Here is a 24,460-nt window from a genome sequence, read left to right as displayed (position 1 = left end):
ATGTCATTCATACTTCTATTTGTTTGGTATAATTTAGTCAGATATTCTCACAGTGCCTATCAATACCATGTGTCAGCCAGTCCTAGCAATAATTAGGCCAAGGAGACAATGTATGCATTGAGCTGCAGATTTCATCTGATTGTTACTTGAAAGTAGTTGGGGTATGAACATCAACAACATGGCTATGTAATTTTTTCTACACTCCCATAAGTCTTTATGTAAAGAGGAGCCTCATGTCCTCAGTTTTAGATGCAGTTTCCCTTAGTTTGCAGTTGTGTCCTCTTGTTTCTGTTTCAGTGTTGATTCTGAAGAAGTACAGTACATTGAGTTGACTTTCAGTATCAGTGCTCATGAGCACATATTCCTCATATTCCTTTGTAGTCTTCTCAGTTCGAGACTGAGTTCTTTCAGCCTGTCTGCTGAGTACAGTTTGTTTTTTTAATTGTATGAGCTCACCAATCCAAATTCAATGCAGCTAGTTGTTATGGCAATGAAGTCTTGAACTTCTCTTTATAGAACATTTCTTTCAGAAATGTGTTGTACTTGCATATTGTTAATATTCACTCCAAAGCGCTAATGTTTTTTTACAACGGTGACCACAATTATACACAATATTCTAAATAAGATTTTAGAGCATTCTGGAGTTTTAATATATCTTGTTTTAAAGTCTACACTTACAACTTCATGTATTCACATAGTCTGCCTGTATTGTGTTTGAAAATGAGGTCATCATAAATACCTGTTCTATGTCCTGCTTCTATCGAGTTTGCTAATTCTCCTATTTTTATAAAATCTGAGAACCTGATGGGACGTCTGTCTTTACCAGAATCTAATTACTTTATATTTATATTGTCATAGATGCAATATCTGTTTGAATTACAGTATGTCTCGAGTGTCAAAAATAGCATTTGGCTTCTGACTGATGTGAAGAGAAAGACTTCCCATAGAATAGAGGCCGAATCCTGTAGCCTTGAAGTTTAGAGTCTGGAGTTTCCAGTGACAGTGTGGAAAGGTTCTGACTTGTTTACATTTTGGGTTTTGGGAAGCCATCATGTTCTTTCACAAGGTTTCCTGTGACTGGTTGGCAGCGGTTAGTGTTTAGTGTGTAAACGTTTCGTACCGTTGGCTCTTAAAAACAGCTGTAGTGTCTGTTAGATCGTGGAGGTCCTTAAGGACACAGTCCTTCTTGGTAGACCTTTCTTTATTTAGCAGAAATGTAATGATATTGATAAGTAGCTCAGGTGGGTAGCTGCGTCAGCATGTGTAGGCTGCAAAGGAACAAGTAATAGGTTTATTCCATGCTGAAAAGAGAAGAAAGAAAACACAACGTTTCAGCCGTGGAGCCTTCTTCAGGAGTGAGCATAATATTGATGATATGATATTGATAATCTGGAGTAATAACTGAAGTTCTACGACCAATTGAAAGGGTACAAAAATAATTCTCTCATAAGCAGTCCGAATATGATAAATGTTCCAAAGCTCAGGTGGTGTAAAAGAAGCTGTCTGAGTCAAAAAGCGTGGTGGGGGGAGATTTTTTCCTGTTACTGTAGTCCAGATCGACCTGTACGTTCCCTATGTGGTCTAGTTATAAATTTCGTTTTTAAGAAGCCAAATTGTTTAATGTCGAATCAAAAGTTTTGTTTCTGCGACAAGCACTCGCCTCTCCCTTTTTTCTCTTTGTCTGTGGAAATAATCTGAATTAGACTCTCAATGTATTTTGTTTTACTTCTGTTTTTTACTTCTAAATGAATCGTGAGAATGGAGAATGTAGCAGTAACCAGGTAGACCTTCTGTAGAATTCATGGAAACTAAGTACCAACACTGTTGCGTTTCTGGGTAATTGTTACTAAGCTCACATACTAATGCAGCTCCCTGCTTTAACCTTCTATAAAATAGGCAGTATAGTGTGACAAAATATCAATAGAAAACCGATTGTGAATTTAAAATCTTGTAAAGTATTGTTGGCCAATTTTGACTTCACAAGGCTCCTTAAGTACAGAACATTGCGTCTTTAAGAAGAATTAGGTTGGAGTTAAACGTGACTTTAAATGTTCTTTCTCTTTAGTGGCACCCATAGTAAATTCTGTTGTGTCCCACAGGGAGTTTAGTGTCAGCCTATGCTACATCAGTTACAACAGCCTCAGTACCTGGAAGCCTTGGCGTGCATTTGTGTTTTTCCAGTAGGAGCAAAACCATCAAAAATGAGTGGCAAGGTACACTTAATTTACTGTAAACACTTCATAAATACAACCAGTGTTTTCACACCATGTTGTGGAAGCCAGTTATCCTGATTGAACATACAGTATTTTAAGAAATTGAGGTATGGCTTTAAAAAATTATATTTCACATACGATAGCTTTTCTTTTTGCAATCTCTATTACCTTTCGAAAATGAAGTGACAAAATAACAACAAAGTTTAAGATAGTATAATTGACATTCAGATACATTCTCTGCAAGCATTTTTCATCTTGTTAGTTAATAAGAATTTTGAAAAAATTGTTGCCAACACCAACACTTTTAACTTTAAAGTGTTCTTGATTTCATTGTGCTTTTGAAACTACAAGGTATTTATCTTGCAAAAATAACATTACTTCACATTTTCTGTTTGTGCTTCCATCTTATTTATTATTCTCTCTTAGAACATGCAATGACAAAAACAAGGTTCCACACCTGAAGAAGGCTCCACGGCCGAAACGTTGTGTTCTCTTTCTTCTTTTTTTCAGCATGGAATAAACCTATTACTTGTTCCATGACAAAAACAAAATCACAAACACCTTTCGAAATTATTGTAGCCCATGTGGACGCAGAACTAATCATACATTTTTAAAAAAGAGATCACTGAAATACAGTAATCAAAGATATATTTCACTTGTGTGATATGTGGAACATCGCAGCTGCAACACACACTTAACCCATTGTTAGGGGTTACTGACTCAACCTTTGTCTTGGTCAGTACTGAAAGTTTTAATAGAATAAAAAACCTCTGCTTGAATTCCCTGAGGCCCTTGACACATGAACACAGGAAGCTTTTCATGCCCAGAATCCTGTATGTGGTGCATCTGCATTATTGTAGTGTCCGGTTAGCTACAAAAGGACAGCCTGAGGAAATAGGATATCCTTTCCCACATACTGGAAGTGGAGTCCACAAAAGCAAAGACATTTAACCATAGGTTGACTAAATAGATGATAAATCAAGTGCTATAATCATATCATTCTATCATTCACTTCATTGATTTACTGCATAGCACTGCGACTTTATCTGTGGAAAGGAGCATGGAATACCTGAAATGCTCACAAACACAAAGCCAGCTTTGGATGGGATAGGTCACCATTAGTAAGCCGCAGAGGGAATCTCCTTTGTTTAAAGTTCTTGCTTTTGGGCTCCTGAGCAACTCAGTCAGTAAAGACTCGTGCTTTGAGTGCAGACTAAGCTCTCCCATCCTCACATCGATAACCACCTGTGAGGATGATTTGCACAATTGGTAAAGTGCTACTGGAAGGGGGCTTGGATCAGTTGGGCACCCCTAACCTCTGCCAGGCACTGAAGAGCTTACAGTGTTTCAGATGCTGATGGCTTCACAGGTGTATGTCCATGCACGTGCAGGAGTTGTAGTGTTGCTGGAGGGCTCAGTATTAAATGGCAATTCAAATCGTTTGGCCATACAGTTAAAAAACCGGCAAATCCCGCATTTACTTACTCCTGTAGGTGCATGCGTCTGCCCCACAATAATAAAAAATAATCAATTTTCAATTATAACGCTAAAGCACGATGTCTGTAGTATTTGGCCTTTTTGGGTACTCTCTTTTTTTTGTACTGTGAGTGAATTGTTTAAATTTGGCTTTTATTATTTTTATTATTGTCCATTTTGGCTGCTCTCTTGATTGACTGATTGATTTGTGGATGAAGAGGCCAGGGATTTATGTTTGACATTCGTGGCTGAGGGAGGTGAAAATGCAGTTGCTGAATATTTAAAACGGAGTGCCTCGTGAACAAAATTAAGAGTTACAGCACCACGACTAATTGTCAGTTTCTGTGTTTGCCTTTTCTCCTAACTGTATTATTAGGTTTGGTTGCAGCTGCAAGGCGTGTTTGACTGTTATTCTTGCATGGTGTGCCATGTGATGGAATAGCAGTGCACTCCATTTGATTTGAGACCTTTTAGACTGCTTAGCCTGTATTTGCTTTCCTTTTCTTTATTGAGTAACTGGCTCGCAGTAACTTCAATGTGAATTCAGCCTTTCTCTGACCTCTGCCTGTTCCCAATTCTTGTTAAGTGTTGCCTGTTTTTAAATGTGTGTGATCTACAAATCTACTTTTGTAACTATGGTTTTTGTTGCTGCCTTAGCACAGACTTCGTATCTTCATGCTAACATTATGCTGATATTATAGTGGTTGAACTGATGCATCTTAACATGAAATATGACATGCACTTTTCTTCACACACGGGCACTTGCTTTTCAACTTGGTTAGTTTCAGTAATTCAGTAATTGCTCTTTGAGTATAGACAATAGGAAGTATGTCAGATTCAGTGCAATTGAAATGTGCTTTTCCTATTCATTGCATTTCAAATCTGTAAGTAAGTGTAGAAACTTGTAATTGCAGAAGGTGGTCCCTATTGATTTTTATACCATTGGTTTACTTATTACAAGAAAATGACGCATCTTCGCAAGAGATTGGAAGTTTTCTGACTGGGGAAAAAGTAAAGGGAAAGGAAGCTCTGTTTTTAAAATTGTTAAACAGCTTGTCCCAGTATTAATGCTGTTAGCTATTCTTTGTGTTTTTCTGAAATTTTCCATGTGTAAGAGATTGACGTAAGAACAGAAAATTCTGCAGTAGGAACTCCAAATTACTCACAGTCTTGAAGGACTTTATTAAATACTCGTGTATCTCAAACTTCTGGAATTTTGTTGGTGGAAATGGATTTGTCAAAATTGTTTAGAAAATAACGTAAATAACCAGATAAAACCTAGCCTTCTACTCTGTTCAATTCTTTGGTGGCTTAGTCTTAATTCCTGCCCTCTGGCTACTATTTTAATATAAGTTTTTTTTATCATACGAGATCGATTAGATTTACCCACTATAAAGATAAGCACATAGTGAAGTGCTGTATTAGAGTCCTGTGCCATACAGTAGCTTTTCCTTTCACAATACTTCACCTTTTAATTTCCCCCTGGCCCTTCAGGGGAGCCAGCTGTGAAAGTGGGAGAGCTCCAGTAATTGAAAATCAATGACAAAGCAGTACATTATGCCACATTTTAGTAAACCTTCAAGGAAGACCATCTGCATTTGACAAATCTGAACTCTTAGGCAATGACAACTCTGTTGTACAAAGTAAAAACAATTAAAATGGCTCAATTACATTTAACTTGTGTTTTCAGAAAGGAATATAACAGAATGTACTTTTGCTGGTGGTATTTAGTGGTGACAAATGACATGAAATGCTTTGTGAAGAAACTGGTACAATAATTGTTTCCAAAATGGTTAACCTTTCTTTCCCTCTGTGAGTTAGAAAATGAATCTAAAATGTGTAAAAAAAAACAGCCTTCTTAATCATGAAGCCCTCCTGCGTCATACAGCAGACCGTGTGTCTGATTATTTGAAGGCTTTTTCTTTCAGCTCTGCTCAACACAAAGCATCATTCTTTACTGCAGACCTCTGCTATCCAGTGCATTTCTCTCCTTAGCCCTTTCATTAGAGTAGTCTTATTTTTGGTGTTATTATAGGGGACCAGACACTGTTAGTGTATAGCTTGTGCTAATTTATCTTTGATTTCATTATGTCATTTATCAAAAACGAGAAAAGAGTTTCAGCAGTTGTCTGCAATATGAGACATGTTCTCCTGTTCCACACAATGGAACCAGTTTAAATGCAACATATGTAACTGAAACAGTAAAAGACACAGGAAAAATAATTTTCTGGTTTTGATGGACTTTTAAATCAATTTTTTTAAAGGATTTTTTTTTAAGTATTAAAAAACTAGAAAAATTTTTTTTTACTGATTTTGAGAGTATAGATCTAAGAGTGTATAGAATACTGCTTTCCAACAGTATTGTTCAAAGTTTTAGGTGTATGTACTGTCTAAAATAGTCTACAGATTCAAACAGTGTTGCACTTTTATCCTGTAAATGAATGTGTTGTCTGACTTGCCTGAAAATCTATCCCTAGTTTTTCTTGCTTTTCATGTTTACAGGTTTAGAATGTACATCCAATTTCAGTTTTTGTGTCACTCAGTGAAGTGCAACATCTTTTTTGCCTTGAACTAGTTTTTCGCTGACACTTTCAGGCTGTGCGCTTGGTTAATCCATTTATGCAGTTCATAAATTTATCACATGAGAATTTCAAAAGTGCTTTCAAATAGTGGCAAGTTGTACACAATGTCTTTTATGCTCATTCTGCCAGATCACTTAGAATCATGCTGAGAAAATTCTGTCTCCAGACGTCAGCCTAGATGTGAAAGATCTGAACAAAACAAAGTAACTGTCTTAGTTTTTTTGTCTTGTCCACAGTGGATCAGTACTCAAAATTGTTGTACTATACCATCATTGAAAGTATTCAAAGTGCAGATGACATTTAGATGTTATTTTGGGTGGAATAAGGATTATGGATTATGCAATATTATACCCTATTCTGCTTGTACATGTTAGGTTTAGTTTATTACTTTTGTCTTATTTTGTCTTTTAAACAGCCACTGAGTATATTCATGTTGAAGTATCTGAAGATGTGGACATACAGTTTGGCTGATGGCGAACAAACAATAACTAAACTGGAAGTGCCATACTACACACAGAAAGCTGTAAATTACATCACCACTGACTACCTTATCTCAAGGGGTTTGGTTCTATTACACGTTTGTGCCATTTCTAAATGGCCATTATAGACTGGTAGTGTGAATCCCAATGATTTCGAAACCGACTCACTCACCAGTCCCGAATTATAAACGAAACTCTGCTTTTGAACTCAGGTTTCCATCCTCTAGAAGCAAGAATTCTCTGGCAACACTACAAATGCCAAAACCTGGGTTTTTCATAATAGGATTGGTGGGCATATTGATATTTTATGCCAAAGTATTATTATATTCTTTCATCAGTGTTATTCACACTTAGCTACTCGTGCAAAAAAAGTGCGGCTTATTATACGAAACGCAATGTGCCTTTTCTAATCAAAACTTCTCATGAATCATAACAATAATTACCCAGGTATGAAATTGTTTTTATTTCCGCAGAATTGCTTTGTGTTGCTAGCAGGTTTGTAAATTCAGTGTAAATTCAGTGTTTGTATGTTTTCAACAGGATTTCACAATTCAAGAGCAGGGTGTGCAAGATAAGCAATTACAGTGCATATCTGAACAACTGTTTTTTAATAAAGAGGATGCATGACTGGTTTAAAGAAAGCAATGCCTTAAGCGTTGTTTCTAATATTGCACTTTCATCAATATGCTGTTGCATAATGGTCTGTTCGTGTAATTCTATTGAATAAATGTCATGAGAGCGGACTGCTTAAACAGCTGTCAATGGACAGAGATGTACACTGTATGCCACTAAAACACCTATTCTTGACTTTGTGTTTAACAGCTGCTTTGCCGAACATGGTCATGATGTTGAATGCATTTACAGTATGATTCACATTTTAATACTGGTATTTTGGTCAACCTGTGGGCCAAACAAACCTTTTGGCCAAAAGAAAGGATATTGGTGTTTTATGTTAACAGTTTTATAACCCCCCACCTTCCCTTAAGAGATACAATTAGGTTTTGTGAAAAAAGATACTTTTTCAAAAATCAATTTGCATTCCATAGCCTTTTGCCTTTCACCCTTATATCCAAAGCTTTTACTGCAGGTCACATCAAATACATCAGTGGGTGAGTGCTTCTGCAAATAGGGACTAGTTTTCATGGATTATTTACTTGTTTAAATAATCAATGGCAATTATATGCCCACTCATTGTAGCACAATCTGACCTCTAAAGTTTGAGATACAGAATATACCCCATCAACTGAGATAAAGGCATTGAAATGCTGCAAAATGCTGATAAATCTGTGGATATTACGGTTCAGCACATGATTGCATCTCAGTAAATCAAGCTGTTAAAACACCTTTCAGTCATATTTTCCTTAAGGAATAAAATCATTTCTTAAATTCTTAAATTTCCTGAAACAGTCACAAAGTCAGTTCCTATGAAGTTACTTTTGCATGCAATCCGAAATATGAAACCAGATGCATTTGGTACAAAAATACAAGTGGAAACAGAGACAACGGAGACTAATTTTACATGATGCCAATTTTCAGATCATTAAAGGAGAAGCCTTGTCCCTACAGTATTACCCAAATGAAACTAAATTGCTCTGGGGCTTTGCTTCTGTGCATTGGAGCTGGTCCCTGGTTCAATATACTCAAGTGCAAATTCAGCAGAGGCCAGTTCAGATCTACTTCACTTATTGTGTTCACCACTGTTCACCATACTGTACAGTACATATTGATTTTTATCAGTAGTGTCTCTTATTTCTTTTCCAAGGGAAAATGATTACATCATTAGTTTGCTATTAAGCTTTGTTCTTGTTCCTTTAGAAAGGAAGATGCTATCGAGAAAAGAGGGTGGGGGTGTCAAAAAGTACACACTGAGCACATGGTTTGTTGATTTCACTCTCTTTTCTGTAATATGCACTGCTTCTAATGTATTTGTTCTGAAATATGCAGATTGTGGAGTATTGTTTGGAATTGTGACACCACAAGTGTCTTAATTTTTAGCAGAACAGGATGAATACCAATTAACCAACTTTCAATTAAGAAAGTTAGAAAATCCATAGTATTTTACGGCAGTATATACTGTACTATTCCTTGACTTGAACCAAACTGATCAAGGTGCAGAAAAAAAAGTTTACATTAAGATCCAATTTAATTTTGTTTTCAAAATATTTTAAAGACCTTTTAGCTTTTAACTTAAGTATCAGGAAGTTTTGAAGCCTGTGCTTTTACAGGTCTGCCAGTTCATCTAAAAAAAATGTGTCTTGTTATTTAGAAGAACTGGCAGACCTGTAAAAGCTTTAAAAGCTTTGGAAATGAGAGGCATATTTTGCAACAATCTGTTGTGACTAATTTATATTCAGTGCAGAAATGCAGTTTGCATTAAAATATTTAGGATGTTTACATATTGAGGCAATTAGGAAAACAGCATAGTAAAGTACTTCCCTGTTATGTTTCATCTGCAGCTGGGGGTGATTTTGTAAGTGACAAATTAAAAATTACAAGACAGCATTAACACCAACACTAATGTTATTTTGTTAGACAAAGTACTGTTCCTGATGTTTCACTCACCATCTTTTGAGACAGCCATAGAAGAATTACATTGTTTTACAAAGCTGCTCATTCATTGAATATGCGAAAATAAAAAAAAATCATTTGACTGCCTATTGTCTACAAGTTTTTATTTAAATGTTAAAAATAAAATTAATTTGATGAACTGATTTGTATCCATCTTATTGTACATACAGTAGGAACCTTCTGGATTTTAGCATGATTAGAGATAAATGTTCTAGGTTTTCCATTCATGGCCCATAGATAAGCAGGCCCATACAAATGCAGCATCATGTGTTTTATCTTGTTTTTCCTTTCAGTTTTGACACTTTGTTCAACCTCTTCTATATTGTATCTGAGTAGGAAGCTAAATACTTCAGTTTTCTGGCCTGAAGTGCAAATTTAAGATCATTTACTATCATTCCTCTGATGATTCAGGTCTTTCATGTACATCTGGTGCCTAAAAAAAGTCACATTGCACTTCATACATATAGAGGGTGTAGGAGGTAAAAATGGAATAAAAACAAAAAAGTTAGAAATGTTTTTTTTGTCACAATTTGCTTTCTGTGAGCAATTTGGAAGAGACTCTTTCCCATTGAAACAGAGTGGTAGGGAGCTGACTGCTGCCTTATTAGTCACAGAGTAGGTGGACTGAAATCAGATTAGGTGAAGAGTCAAGACGGTGTTTTTGCTGTGAGCTATCAGCTTGCCAGAGGCATTCACGGTAATCTGGTTTGATATGGTACTTAGGACAATCTCACTTTCAATCTACTGGTTGTTAACACTGTTACATCATATGGCTCAAGTGTATCAGCGTCCTGCATGTGTTCCTCTACACAGCCTTATGTCAAAGACTTTATTTTTTTTAGGAATGTACTGTAGGAAGACACAGCATGTCTGTGTTTGGCAAACAAATGCTTACCAGTGCGATTGAAATGATATATCATAAATGGTGCAATCTGTGTGAAGTCAGCTTGGTCTTGGCATGTACATCACACATGTATTCTAAGATTTGGCACATACATAATTTGACATTAATACCTCAAATAATTTTACTTGGTAATTTAAAGAGGCCGGATTCGGGCCAGGCAATCCTTTTTAAAATGAGGAATTTTTGCACCCTTTTTTGATATGTTCAGTCTGCATTGTATTGACAGTACTGTATAACATGACTGTAAGAAATCCAATAGAATTTTTTGCATTTCTGTGCGTTTCTATATGCATTTAAATATCCACATGCATCTGTGTGTAATTTCTACAGATAAATTTGGTTTACTGTTCAGTAGACTTTTGCAGAGTTTAACTTGCTGGCCACAGTGACATTGACTCCACCACCAACCCTGTCTGTGCCTTGACATAACCAGCCAGTGCTGAACCTGTGGTACCTCAAACATTACTAACATCAGGAGCTGCAGGACCATTTTTACATTTTTATTTACAGATACTCCTCTTGCCAATGGAACTGTTTTCCTGTAGACATTAGGATTATTGGTATAATTCATTTTTTATGTTAAAATATTTATTTACTTTTGATTTACTTGGGCTTATTCTTGACCTTTATTAGGTCACGTTTTAAGACAGTGACTTTTGCAAACAACAGAGGATGCCTTGATCATGAGTATGCTAACCATTTAGTGTAATTCATAATTTACATTCAGTTGTCTTCAGTACTCACTCTCAGGTAATCGGTTTGCATTTCAGTGTGTCCTTAAGGGTTCTGGAGAAGCACATTTCAGCAAAGAACTGCTGCTGCAAATGATGTAAAAAAGCACCTTGAAGACCCACCCCTACATAAAAATGCAAGCTGACAAGTTCAGTGAACTTGGAACATGCATATGCAGCAATTTGAAACCGTTGCAAGAACATCACTTAATCATTTAAACACTAGCATGCCATATCTTGGTTCTTAAATAAAATGGACAGCCAGTCTCCTCTTTCCACTGAAATCGACCGTTTTCAAGCCAGAAGGTGAAGAACAGCCATTATTTCTTACATCCTTTTTTCAGTTCTCCAAATGAGACTTTGAACACTTGCAGAATGTTTTTTTCTGTTCTGTTGTCGCAAAGCTGTGGTCAAGCTTATATCAGATCTTCCAAGTCAATTTGCATTATCCAATTCAATCTTTAAACTCACATCTATATTTGAGGTTTTCATTTTGTTTAATTTCCTATTTTAATTAATATTCACTTGTCACTTTGTTTCATTGTACAGCACCTTGAGATGATGTGTCCTAACAGGTGCTATATAAATACTGTAAAGTTGGTGATGATTATTTTATTGGCCTACTTACAATGATGACTGACCATTTTTTCTTTGTCTTGTCCAGATCAACTTGCGACTCATCTTGGTGAGCGGAAAAACAAAAGAGTTTTTGTTTTCCCCTAATGATTCAGCTGCTGATATTGCCAAACATGTGTATGACAACTGGCCTATGGGTAAGTTGCTTTAGGTTTATGGTGGTAGCAGGGAGAATTAAGCATGGTGCCTTATCTCTATTAATTAAAATAAAAAAAAATCAATATCTCTATCCAAACAGCTTTGGCATGTGGGGAGTTGTCTTGAATTTATTTATTTTTTTAAATTAATTTATTTCCCAATGAAACTACCAAGCCTTTTCATCTTCTTGGACTAAATAAATTAAAACGGTTAAAATAAGACATGGTTCTCTTAAAAACAGCTACTTGCAAAAGGCAAGAAAGTTTTATGTGCATCAGTTATACAGATATATATCTTGGCCATTGTTATAGTTAATAAAAGTGTCATATCTGATATTTATACATCCCAAATGCTTTTTCTACATAAAATAACACATAGAAATGGGATTTTATGTCTTTAGGTGAAATATAGAGGATGTAGCATTTCAGCAAAATCTCTGAACTGCATTACTTTGATCTGTGTTACGTAAAACATGATTTTATGTAACAAATAAACCTTCGGTGAAAAGCATTAGGATATTAAAAATGAACAGGCACATCTGTATTATAGACACCCAGATGGCATGGACATCATGTGGGTGTGAACCGCGGGCTCTGCTTGTGCTGTTCTGAGTGTTGCTCTAATGGTTCCTATCATTGCCCTGCCTTTGTAAGGTGGCAGGGGGCTGCGGAGTTGGGGTCCTGCACTTCCTGCACCTTGTATATTAGAACAGCTTCACTAGAACTTGCTGTCACACCTACTGTACATGTACATACAGTACATCCTTTCCACAGGTATTACACTTGTATTACACTGCTCCACAGGTGGTCCCAAACCTTCCCTGGAGGAATTTGGCTGGTCTTATACGGTGGCTTCTAAAGTAACTTTGTTAACTGGATCTAACCAAAAGGGGTTTCATTTTCTTTTCAAAGTCTTCCATTTTGATGTCTGTATGCAACAACTGCCATGTTTTTTAAAATTACGATGGATATTTTGGCCTCCTTTGCCACTTTTCTTGGAATTATCCGACAAGCGACATGAATCCTAAGCCTGGAAAATCATAGTTAGAACCCAAATATGGTACTTGCCCAGCTGGTGACCTATTGATTGTGTATATTTTGTTTCAGTGTCAACACCTATATGAGTTGAATAACAATGAGTGATTCCTAATAAGAGTTGGGGAAAAAATAAATACTGTATACAGGGATCAAAACCCAGAGCTCTGTTTACTGGGTAGTCCTGCTCAGCTCACAGGTTTGTTAGTTGAAAACATAATCACAGAGCTTTCCCAATTATAATATCGACAAACTGTCTTGCAGGCTCAGGATTAAAATGGGACTTGGATAAATGGCAGCCATATGAGGCAGTGTAAACGGGAGTTGATCTACTAGCTAACTGCCCAAGGGGCTTCATAAATTAGAGGAACACTTTCAAAATTAAAGTAAAAAATGGAGCCAGATTAAGAGCAGAATGTTATGATGCTTCACTCAGTCCAAAATAAAATGATTAAGAAGAACTTCATTTAAATGAAAGAAAAAGAAATTGGTACCAATTCTTTAAACCTCAATTTTCAATTGACAACAAAAAGTGTGGATATTGTCTGCCTGTTAAATGGAAATGTTATGTGTCAATCAATTTAATGAAGGCATTTTTAAAGATTAAAAAGACTGAAGATGCTATAGAAGAGGTACAGTGCATGCAGTATAAATCTTGTGTATTGCAATGCTTACATACAGTTTTAATGTTTTCTGCAGACTGGGAAGAGGAGCAGGTTAGCAGTCCAAATATTCTACGGCTCATCTACCAGGGAAGGTTTCTGCATGGCAATGTGACACTAGGAGGTATGTAGGCCTGGTTCCATGGAGACCAACATTAAAGGTTTCCTGCCGCCCTTTTGTTGAACCATGGATCTGATCTACTTGAATCAAATTGGATCAAACACTTCTTAAAGAAGTGAAATGTAACACCAACTGACATCTACTGGAAACTTCCTCCAAGATGGTGTCTCGACTGTGAAATGTCTCTTAGGTTTTGTCTTCATTGTGTTTAAAAAATATGCTGAAGTGGCGCTGTTATTAGGGAAAAGAGATATCTTACCCATGGTAGGGAATCTTCTTAAAACTGGAAATCTTAATCTGATCCTAGATCTCACTGTTTGAAGTTTGTACTAGTTCGTAAATACAGCAAGGGTTCTGACATGTTGTAAGAAACCAGTTTTCCATGGAACTGATTTAAGAGAAGTTAAAAGATAATTGTTATGGCTATGCATAAATATCAGTTTCACATCCAGTTTCACATCCTAAAAGTTTTTCATTAAGTACATGATTTTAAAATCAATCTATCACTTTGGTATTAAAAAAAACATAACAATGGTAGACTTTCATTAATTTCTTAAATTGTTCTTTTAATTCACTTGCAGGAATTAAGTAGCAGTTCAATTCTAGAGAACACAATTTAGAAGATGTTAGAATCTGCAATATTGAGACCACCGTAAAGAACATGTCAAGCTCATTTTGTCTCCTGTGTTATGGATGCAAGTAATTGTGAAACCCAAACCATGTTAGTCTGCACCAGCATTGTTTTACTACTTTAGTAAAATGAGATAAAGTAAAATAATCATGCATGTGAACAGTATCTTTTAAACTCAATTGACTTAAATCAGACCAAATGTAGCTTGAGTAGGGGTTGTTATCAGGAGATAAAAGTATGATCATTATGAGGTTTGCTCCTCGAAGATAATGCAGCCTTGAGGACACCAGCCATCTAACAAGAAAAAATAAATGTGTGATCAAAAAGCTGTACATGGACTTTGTCTGCATTTGTGTGACATTTATGGTGTCAGGTTGTGTTCAAGAGATTAAGTTTTTAAGCTCTGTCTACAGCTTTGAGCCAAGTGACGGTGAGATTTTAATCCCTTCACAGGCTGCTTCACTACTAACAAAATCTTTGCTTTAATCTAGTCTCTTTGAATGGCCAGTACCAAAAAAGGGTTGTCTAGAACCAACACACGGTTTCCAAACATTTTAGATCAGAAAACGAGCCATTTCAATTCATTTTCAATGCTAGTGTGTTCAATATCTTTGTGAGGAAAAATATTTTTTTAACAATTCTAAAACAGTCATTAAATAGTTGTAAATGCTAGATGTATTACAGTATATGCTGTTAAAAAAGCACAAAATTACAAAATTACAAAATTAAAGTAAGTACACATTGCAAACACAACACAGCTACAGACTGCAGCTGGTTATGCCTCACTGAACTGTAAAAACTGTAAAAGACATGATTTGATTTACCCCACAAAATTGTGGTTCCCTATTGCAAAGCGATCCCGTATACATCATAGCTATAAAAGGGAGCCTGTGTAGGTGCTGATCTGTTTGTCAGGAGCTTGTGAATCTCATGGAATTGAAGAAACATATTCCTGTGTAAGATTCTAAAGATTTTGAAGCATTAAAGACTCACAAGTTTTGCAGTCATTACATTGCCTGGCTTGAGGTCCTAAGGTCTTTAGATCATTGTGTGGAAAACATGCCTCCTCAGTGTCCATTATCACTGGAGTAAATAAAATATAATTTCTGTTCCACAACAAAAGCGGTTTACCGAGTAACCCTAGGCCACGACCATTAATAATATAAATATGGCCTTCTTTCATAGTTGGTCACAGTAGCCAAGATTCTTTAAAACTACAAATGAGAATAACAGCATAATAATATATATATATAATAATTTAAAACAAAGTTCACAGTCTTTTGGGTCAGAACACATTAAATAGTTTTCCAACAATAAATCATTTCTCATTTTCAAATACTGGAAGATCTCCTGTTGGCATTTTCAAAACTACATACCATGCCAAGTGATTTCTGACTCATAGATATGCATATCCTACCAGTTGTCTTCCTGACTCAGAACAAGGATTGTAATGACATCTTGCTGCTTACAACTTAGATCAGAGGTATGGCTAGTACTGTGGTATCTTTTTTTATAATTTTTAATCTAACGCACATCTTAGCTTGTTGCTAAATGTAATTCATACACTATGTGAATGTATTCCCTACTAATTATTACTAAATATTCACTCAGTATTTGTGTTTCCTTTGCTTGTTCAATTGATTCTTTTCTCAAAGAAAACTGTGCTTAATACTTGTGTTTTAAGAGGTCTTCCCAAAAGAACATAAAAATTGTTGAGCTTTCTAAACACATCTGCTAATATAATGAATTGCAGTACAATAGCAATGGGCAATGTTTAAGATACATTTTCATAGCTTTAATCTGTTTTAAAATACAGCTTTTGTTTGATTTCAGCATGCATTTTGTGACTGCCACTATTTTAAATAAAGCAATCTTTGTAACTGTCTTGGTTGGTATAGGCTATATCCTATTTTAGGTCATGAAAATAGACAGATTGTGTTACTGCAGTGTAATGTGCCCTCATCCACTATCTACTATACATGTACTTGTGATGAACTACAAATGCAGTGTCAGCTGACAAAGAATCTAGTAATTGTGAATGGGATACTGTTTGTTTATTGCTCTGTAATAGTAAAATGAGCCTTCCTGTCTTTTTTTCTCTTTTTGAAGCATTAAAACTCCCTCTTGGCAAAACCACAGTGATGCATTTAGTTGCCAGAGAGACATTACCAGAGCCAAATTCCCAAGGTAACTTTATTACAGTAGCAATAAAATTCATGTGGACTTGATGATATCTATACATTAGTTGTTTTCTTTGTAAGTCTATGCTTTAATTGTAATACTAATACTACTGTAGGTTTGGATTTGTATTGTAGTAGTTATAAACTTGCAAGGACAAACAATTCCTTCATGCATCTGTCTTTGATGTGTGACCAGATGTGAATGATTGTTTATATGAATGAGATGCTAAATAAATACAGTAGTCTAGGAATGCTTGAAACATTTATGACTTCAGCTTAGAAGCAGCTGTAACACTCTGTAACTCTGTTCTCTTAAACTTCAGGTCAAAGGAACCGGGAAAAGACTGGAGAAAGCAACTGCTGTGTGATCCTGTAAATACATCCAGTTGTTTCTGCTAACCGTGATGTAATATAGTCTTCGTCTTTCATGCTGCTGAAATAGACACTTAACTTTGCTTCAAGGACCCATAGGAGCAGTCAGATGTAACAAAATCAAAATGAGCGAAGAGACAGATTTTTACCAGAACTGGATGGTTTTGTCAACATCATGTATCATGTATCTTTGTTTCCTTTAAAACTGGTTCACTCCCAAAAAATCCTGAGAAAATGTTGCATTCTTCTGAGTAAAGTGCTGTCCTCGTCGCGCAGTGTTTGTTTGCACATGAAATGCCATAGTTTCTGCATAGTGCACTCTGGATGATTGGATGACGTCTTGATGATTCATGACAGGAAAACATGATTCTCTCTTGCTTGAAAAAGCTAGTTTGCACCTGATCGTTTTTATTTCAGTTTTGAGAAATCGAGTTCTTGAATACGAGCGGAAGGAAGGGAGGGAGAGAAAGGAGAGAATATTTGTGGGTGGATATATCCACTAGTAATGGAAGCCCTTTCACCAGATTTTTTAATGATGCATTACAGGGGTTCTCAAACTGTTTGTGTGGGCAAGGGCATTATATACCTGAATAATTTTGCTGTGTTTCCGTAACCACTGAAAAAATAAACACTTAGGGTCTCTTTAAGGCATACAATTTTGTTTTTGTAACAGAATGAGTATTGATGTGCCTGTAGAACTGAGAAACTGATCTTGTTCTTGAAGATATCCTTATCCTTAATGCATTCTAAAACAGCAAATTATGGCAAAATGTTTTGAAGTACAGTGAGTACTATTCTAAGCCTTAACATAAGAATGGAGGCTTTCATTAAATCATTTATTGTTCAAAACCTTTGAAAAGCCTACTAAATTATCTAGCTGTTTCTTTTTTTCTCATATTTAAATCTGTCTGTGCATTAACATAATGAAATCCTCAGCAATCATGTACCTAATTTCATTGTCCAGTGTTGTGTCCATCTGTATGGAGTAGTTTGGAATTACTTTTTAGAACGCATATATCTGTCAGTAAAAGTTTTTGTCTGTTTTTGCAAGTAGTGTAACTGTATACAGTGCTTGCAGTTGATCAGGAAGTAAACTGGAATGATTATGCAGTGAGATTACTTTTTTCCCTTTTCATTTTTTTTTTAAATATTTTTTTTTGCTTACAAAGAAGTCAATTTGCACAACACTGAAGCATGAGCTATTTCATCAAAACGTGTAAAAAAAAGTTTTTTATATTTTTCCAGTGGGAATGATATTCTGAACTGAGGTTACATATATGTAGAATATATTTAATATGAATCTTATATAGAACATGATTATAGATCTTATTGATATACATTGGTGTGTAGTATAGGATAATCTATATAAATAGCTTATTAGCAGTCAAAAGCTGACAGTATGTCTTGGGCCTAATACAGGTAACCCTGATCTTTCCATAAAATTAACGTAATACATGTATATTTGTTTCCTTGTAATTTTTTTACTCATCTGCTCTTACTTTAATATCATTTCCCCCCTTCTCCATGGTAATTGCTTTAATGAAATGCTTTATAATTCAGTACAAGGTCTTATGAAAATATTGTTCATATTGATCAGGATTTAAATCTGTATAGAGCAAAGTTTTCAAACTGATTGTAAATAGCACTAATCATTTTTCTTCAAACTATCAATAGAAACCTTCTGTAAACTAAATAAAGAATATTGAAGTGCATTTCTGTTGCATGGAGTTATTTTTGTGGTAAAATCTAGAATCAAGCTATTGTTTAAGGAGATCTATTAAAAAAACATTAAGCTGATATAAAGACAAAAATCAAGATGATGTTCTTTACTTAAACATTGGTGCAGGTAATTGGCACAAAATGGAAACACCAGGGTAAGTGAGAGACACCAAATATACTGAAAGCAAGGGCTTCCACACAGGTGTGGTTCATGAGTTAAAGGAGAACTTCAATGCTTTTTTTATATTTTGGGGTTAGAAAAAATTGGCATTGAGTGTATTTTAAACCACCATGAAAGTAAAATGTACACAGTAATGTGTAAAACTTATAATTTACATCACAAAATAGATTACATTTCCAGGTATGTGCCATGCCATATTCTGCTGGGCAACTAAACGTCTGGTGATGTGAAGCGGCCCTATTACATTGTAAACAAGCAGGCTTGTGAATACATCTCTTTTAATCGCTTGAATTGCTCTCAACTTTGAGATGGTTTTGCCAACAAATACAACTTGTTAACTGCATGAAGATAAAATTGGAACATTTTTGCTGCACAACCTGTATTTGCTTGTACATTACACTAGTTATTACATTGACTATTGAGCAGGAATGGCGGCTTCACGTGGCAAGGCCAGCAGTTTGCAACATGATTTTTGATTTTTGTTAATGATTTTTTGCTTAATTCAGAATTTGTAAAATGTTCTGATACCGTCAAATTAATAAACCAGATGTAATAACTGGTTTGAGAAATGAGGACCGCAGTTCCCCTTTAAATAAGCAGGCAACATCTCAGCATGCTTAAGGTCATAGAGCAATGCTAGACAGGCCTGGTTGCCTATAATTGTGGCTAGCAGGCTAGCACTGCGAGACCTCAGTGACTCTGAAAGAGGGGTGATTTTGGGGACATGTTTGGCGGGAGCTTCAGTGACCAAAACGGCTCAATTTGCCTATCTGTTCAGAAGCAACAATATCTAAAATGATATAAAATCATTTTAAAATCTAAAAGGAGGGAAAGACAATCAATAGCAAAATACAACAGAGAGAGGAAGAACATACTCTAGGATTCAGGTACAGTATGTGTTTCTATACGGAACAAATAAACCTATTGCTTGTTCCTTGGGATCTTGGGGATACTCCTTAAAAAATAACATACTGGAAGAAGAAAGAGGCTAGTGGTCCGGATTATCCTTCTTAAAATCTGATATGAATAAAACAGCCTGAGAATAGTGAGGAAATACTGTATTTCCATGTCTTTTTAAAACTTTTTCTTATTTTAGTACAAACTGGAAAAGACAGTAGCACTATGAAAAGGAATCTTCTTTTTTGCACTGAAAGTTCCTAAGGACAAAAATGCTTTTTAAACATAAGCTTTTGATCTACGGAACTCCTTTGTATTTCATTTCCGAAACGTAGGAAGTCTATAAATAACACCTTGGGTCAAAGGAAGCAGAAGTCAATATTGTTGAGCACATGTCAAAGTGGGTAATGTAAATTCCATTCCCCTCAGTTTTAGTTTGATTTGCGAACCAAAGACAAAAGGAGTTCTGGGAAATCCCTGCCATCTAATTCATTCAGGGAATACATGTCTGCCTTGTACAAATTAAGGACAAAAGGAACACAAGGAAACGTATATAAATACTCTCTGCCTTGAGGACAAATACATAAAATTGAAAACATTGTGTGACAGGAAGCTGAAATTTCCCCGTGCAGAATTTTTATCCAGGGTGTTAAATTTCTGAAAGCAACCTCTGCTTTATCTTCATGGAGTAGAATGGCAGTCTCTGCATGTATAGCCAAGAGCCAGAGGCCTTTTCTGACCTTCTCAATCTTGAATGACAGGATCATAGTCTTGTGCGAGTTAATTTATTTAAAAAATGTTTCTTTTTCGTTTCCTTTTTCAATGCCTGAACCATTGCTCCATATACTATTACATTTCGTATGTTAGATTATGGTGTAACTGCCTTGAGTCCATTACTTGCTGAGACTCTGGCTCCCCCAAAGCTCGTAATTGGATGAAGCGGTCTGAAAATGGACAGGTGGATTATGGTGTATAAATAATTTAATTGGTGCCATATTAATGATCACTGTACTCTAAGCTGAAGCTCGTACCATTAGTATCAGTAGTGTCCATTCAAACCTTAACCTCAGCCTAACCACATCACTGCTGAATATCTGTCAGTGTTTTATGAACATTCTGTAGAACCTCAATATTAATAAGATTTGATCATATATTGAATATCTCCTAAATCCATCTATTTTTACCACTTAAGCAAAGTATCAACACAAACATCTGTAGCTGGTCTAAATCTGCAATAGATCCACTGGGTGAATTTTCTCCTCCAGTTCTGATTTTGCCATTCAAAGCCTTTTCCTACTTCTTAAAAAAAAGTATGCTGAATTTGCTTCATCTGCTGCAAGAGTCCTATGCGCTAGTCCATTACACCCCCCACATGATCTACATATAAATTGCTGTGTACTGCTTCAAAAAAGACCAAGCACTGGATATATGTTTACCTGATATATGCAATCAGCATCTGACCTCTGATTCCATTTTAAAAATATTTTGCAAGGCTTTTGTAAGCCATTATGATTATGTTATCATTACAGGTCAAAAGCAGGGCTCCTAAGGCAGGAACTTTAAAAAAGTGTTGGTGATAACTACAAAGGCCAGACTCTGCCTTTTAATACTGGGATGGATTTCCAAGACACATTGCTCATACAGTACATGCTGGCTGGACTTTGACAGGTTGTCTTCACAGATGACACGTTTATCATTTTATAACCATGCTTCACGGTGAACCTTGTGTGGCACAGGCATGAGCTCATGAATTCATGGCAGGAGAGTGGCCTTGATCTGGATGCAACATTTTTCACTGCTAATCTGCATTGATAAACTAAATAAGTGTGATTGGTAATGAAATTGCACAACTCCCCTGACCGTTGAAACTCAGTATTACAAATTCTTACTTCTGCCTTTTCAGGATACATGCAATGAGTAATTTAATGAGTAGTTGAGCTACTACAGGAGAGAAAAGGTTATCTGTATGATGTCCCAGTACTTTCATTGCCTCTGATTTTGAAGTAATGGCATGCTGTGCTTTGATAGAAATGAGAGAAAAAGTAGCAGATTATCTGAGGTGGTTTCTGAGGGTGTGCTCACCATTGTTCGTTTACATTTGAAAACTGCTGGATTTTAATGTCAGCTAAGGACAAAAACCGACAAATCCAAACTGCACATCTGTAAAGCTAAAAATGTTGTTTCCTTTTCTAGCTGTGATCAAATGCATCTCGACGTTTATATATCATCTTATCATCTGTACAACATGCCTGTAAATCTGTGCCTAAAAACAAAAAAGTTTTTTTTGAAAAAGTCTAAAAAAATGATTTTATGACATAAGAAGAACACCAATGAAAATGATAATGCATGTTTTATTTCATTAAAGCTGGAATACTAGTAAATAACATACATTATATTGATTAGTTCAAGTGAGACCAGCTTTCTTGTTTTGGGTTTCAGGGAGCAAAGAATTAGTTCCTCGTTTATCTTTTACCATCATGTCAGTTTACCCTTCCGATAAGTATCACATCAATAACATTAAGCATCAGCAGAAATCTATCACTGTATTTACTGTATGTGTGTAGGCTTTAAAATTTAAAGCATATGCCTTTCGATATTAATTTGATATTTTATTTTTGATCTATTGATCAAGCATGTGGGCAGCATCGCAGCACAGTGGTTGGCATTGCTGCCTCTCAATGCTGGGGCCCTGGGTTCCATTCCTAGGATGCTGTCTGTGTGGAGTTTGAATGTTATCCCCATGTTCTCATGGGTTTCATCTGCAAGCTCTGCTTTCTTACCACAGTATAAATGTATACTTCCTTACTGGGGGAGTTGATGGGACACAGGTGATCAGGTAATTTAACCTGTTGAATGCCCAGCCTGGAGAAGGTTTTGTGACATGTTTTAAGACAAATGTGATGGATGCTAGTGGATGTGACAGAATTATACACTAAATGTTGTGAACAACAGACCAATCGATGGGGAATCGATGGGGAAGTCCAAGAAGTGATGATCTGGGCAGGACTGTCTAGTCACCACAAATCTGCGCATGTAGTGATGACTTGCTATTTGACTTTATGGTGCTACATTGATCTTATCCTGGCAGTTTAGAATATGACAGCTATGCTTTGGATACCCTTCTTGCCCCATCTGAACATCTGTGGGATGAGATAGGATGATATCTAGTGCTCTGAGACCTGTTAACAAACAGATGCTTGTCCAGCATCTGCAACCTAGTGTAAAACATAAATTGTGAATCTTGTATTGCTATGACTTTCTTAGTTTACCAAACCTATTGATAGTTTATCATACTCCAATTTATCAACCCTGTTGATGACAACATCAACATGATGAATTTACCTAATTCATGGTGGTTCAATAAAATCTTTATGCTTCTGCTAAATAAGATTTTGCTTCCTTGTGAGGAACTTTGTGAATTAATTGCAGTTATAACTGATTTTCTTTGATACGCAGTAAAGATTATTAAAGTGGTTCAGATGGGTAGCTACGTCAGCATGTGTAGGCTGCAAAGGAACAAGTAAGTTTATTCCATGCTGAAAAGAGAAGAAAGAACACGTTTTGGCAGTGGAGAAGGCTCCACGTTCGAAACTTTGTGTTTTCTTCTCTTTTCAGCATGGAATAAACCTATTACTTGTTCCTTTAAAGATTATTAAAGTAAACTAGATTGGAAAATATCTCAAGGCAGCAAAAAACTGTCCTGATTTGTCATGCCAACAAAAGCCTATATTCTTATCTAGAAAAAAGATCTCTTGAAATCTCTTGAAATTTAAAATGTTTTTTTTGATAGATCTCTTCATGTCCCTGTTTTATTTGTAATAAAAACATAAGGAAACGAGTGATTCAAACTGCAATTAGATTTTTAACAGAAAACCCTAGTGAAATAGTGTGTATATGGTTCCACCACATGGTCGGTTATCATTACTACAGTCTATCAAATTCAACATGGAACTCATGTTTCTATTTACACATGCCTTAAGTTAATTACTAACCGTTGTTTTGTGTCATATACACTGTATGTAAACATTTAGAAAATTTAAAATGTAAGGAATTCAGTTCTTTAGAGAGACTTCTTCAACTTAAAGGGCATCACTGTTTTGTTAGTGCACCTGCTTCAATAAAAAAAATGTAAAGATTAATACAATTTACGACGTTAATGGTTGCATTTACTTTCTTGTTAAAGTTAAAGTACAGCATTAAAAAGACAAATTGAGACTTTATGAAGGTAGTAAAAATATTCAATGTATTATATAAAATATTCAAATTAATATATTATAATTTTGTATTAATTATAGTTACGTGTATAATTAAACGAGTCCTTTCCAAGAAACTCAGTGTTATTAAAGTAATGTCATCACTCATTAAAATGGCCATCACTCATTAAACCTGTTGGAACAAATTTCTCTTTTATTTTAATCAGATATTTTTTTTTCAGATAATATTTTTGTATTGTCACAACAGACACAAATCTAGAAATTAACCTCTGAATGGCATGTCGCAGTTTGTGAAACATTTATTATTATATTAAACATAGAAAATAAGTCTCCCTCTAGTGGTCACAATGAAGTATTTTTGGGCATTACTACATATTTTTTAAAACAAAATTGATTGTAAAAGGACTGTTTTCTGTTTTTAATTCTATCGATCAAGTGGTTTCTACTGAGTGTTTTCACAGTGAGTACCAAAATGAGGGTACTCGCATATCCCTGTTTGAAATGTGATAATGTTTCTGACTTTAAATCGCAGTTTTCCCCATCTACGTAGGGTTTATAATTAAACTTTCTTTTTTTTTCTTCTTGCAAAGTATTAGGAGACATTTAATGAGTCCTGAATAAACCCAGCAGATCAGGATTGGTAGTTTTAAGCATGATGGACTTGGCTCCAAAGTAAATGAAGACACCGGATATCTTATATACTGTATCTTACATAGCTTCAT

General features: G+C 35.6%; 1 protein-coding gene across 2 annotated transcripts in view; it reads left to right on the top strand.

Annotated features, from left to right (window-relative positions):
* Positions 1-18,439, top strand: part of ubl3a (ubiquitin-like 3a) — a 32,914-nt gene extending 14,475 nt beyond the window's left edge. For both annotated transcript variants that reach the window (XM_015339227.2, XM_069190133.1), the window contains 4 exons: positions 11,618-11,726; positions 13,461-13,547; positions 16,285-16,362; positions 16,679-18,439. In XM_015339227.2, coding sequence (XP_015194713.1) covers positions 11,618-11,726; positions 13,461-13,547; positions 16,285-16,362; positions 16,679-16,731 — 327 coding nt within the window. In that variant the 3' untranslated portion in view covers positions 16,732-18,439. The remainder of the gene's footprint in view (positions 1-11,617; positions 11,727-13,460; positions 13,548-16,284; positions 16,363-16,678) is intronic.
* The last annotated feature ends 6,021 nt before the right edge of the window (positions 18,440-24,460 follow it).

This window comes from Lepisosteus oculatus, chromosome 5 (genome assembly GCF_040954835.1).
Source record: "Lepisosteus oculatus isolate fLepOcu1 chromosome 5, fLepOcu1.hap2, whole genome shotgun sequence".
NCBI classification, from domain to species: domain Eukaryota; kingdom Metazoa; phylum Chordata; class Actinopteri; order Semionotiformes; family Lepisosteidae; genus Lepisosteus; species Lepisosteus oculatus.
This window is presented reverse-complemented; position numbering and strand designations above follow the sequence as displayed.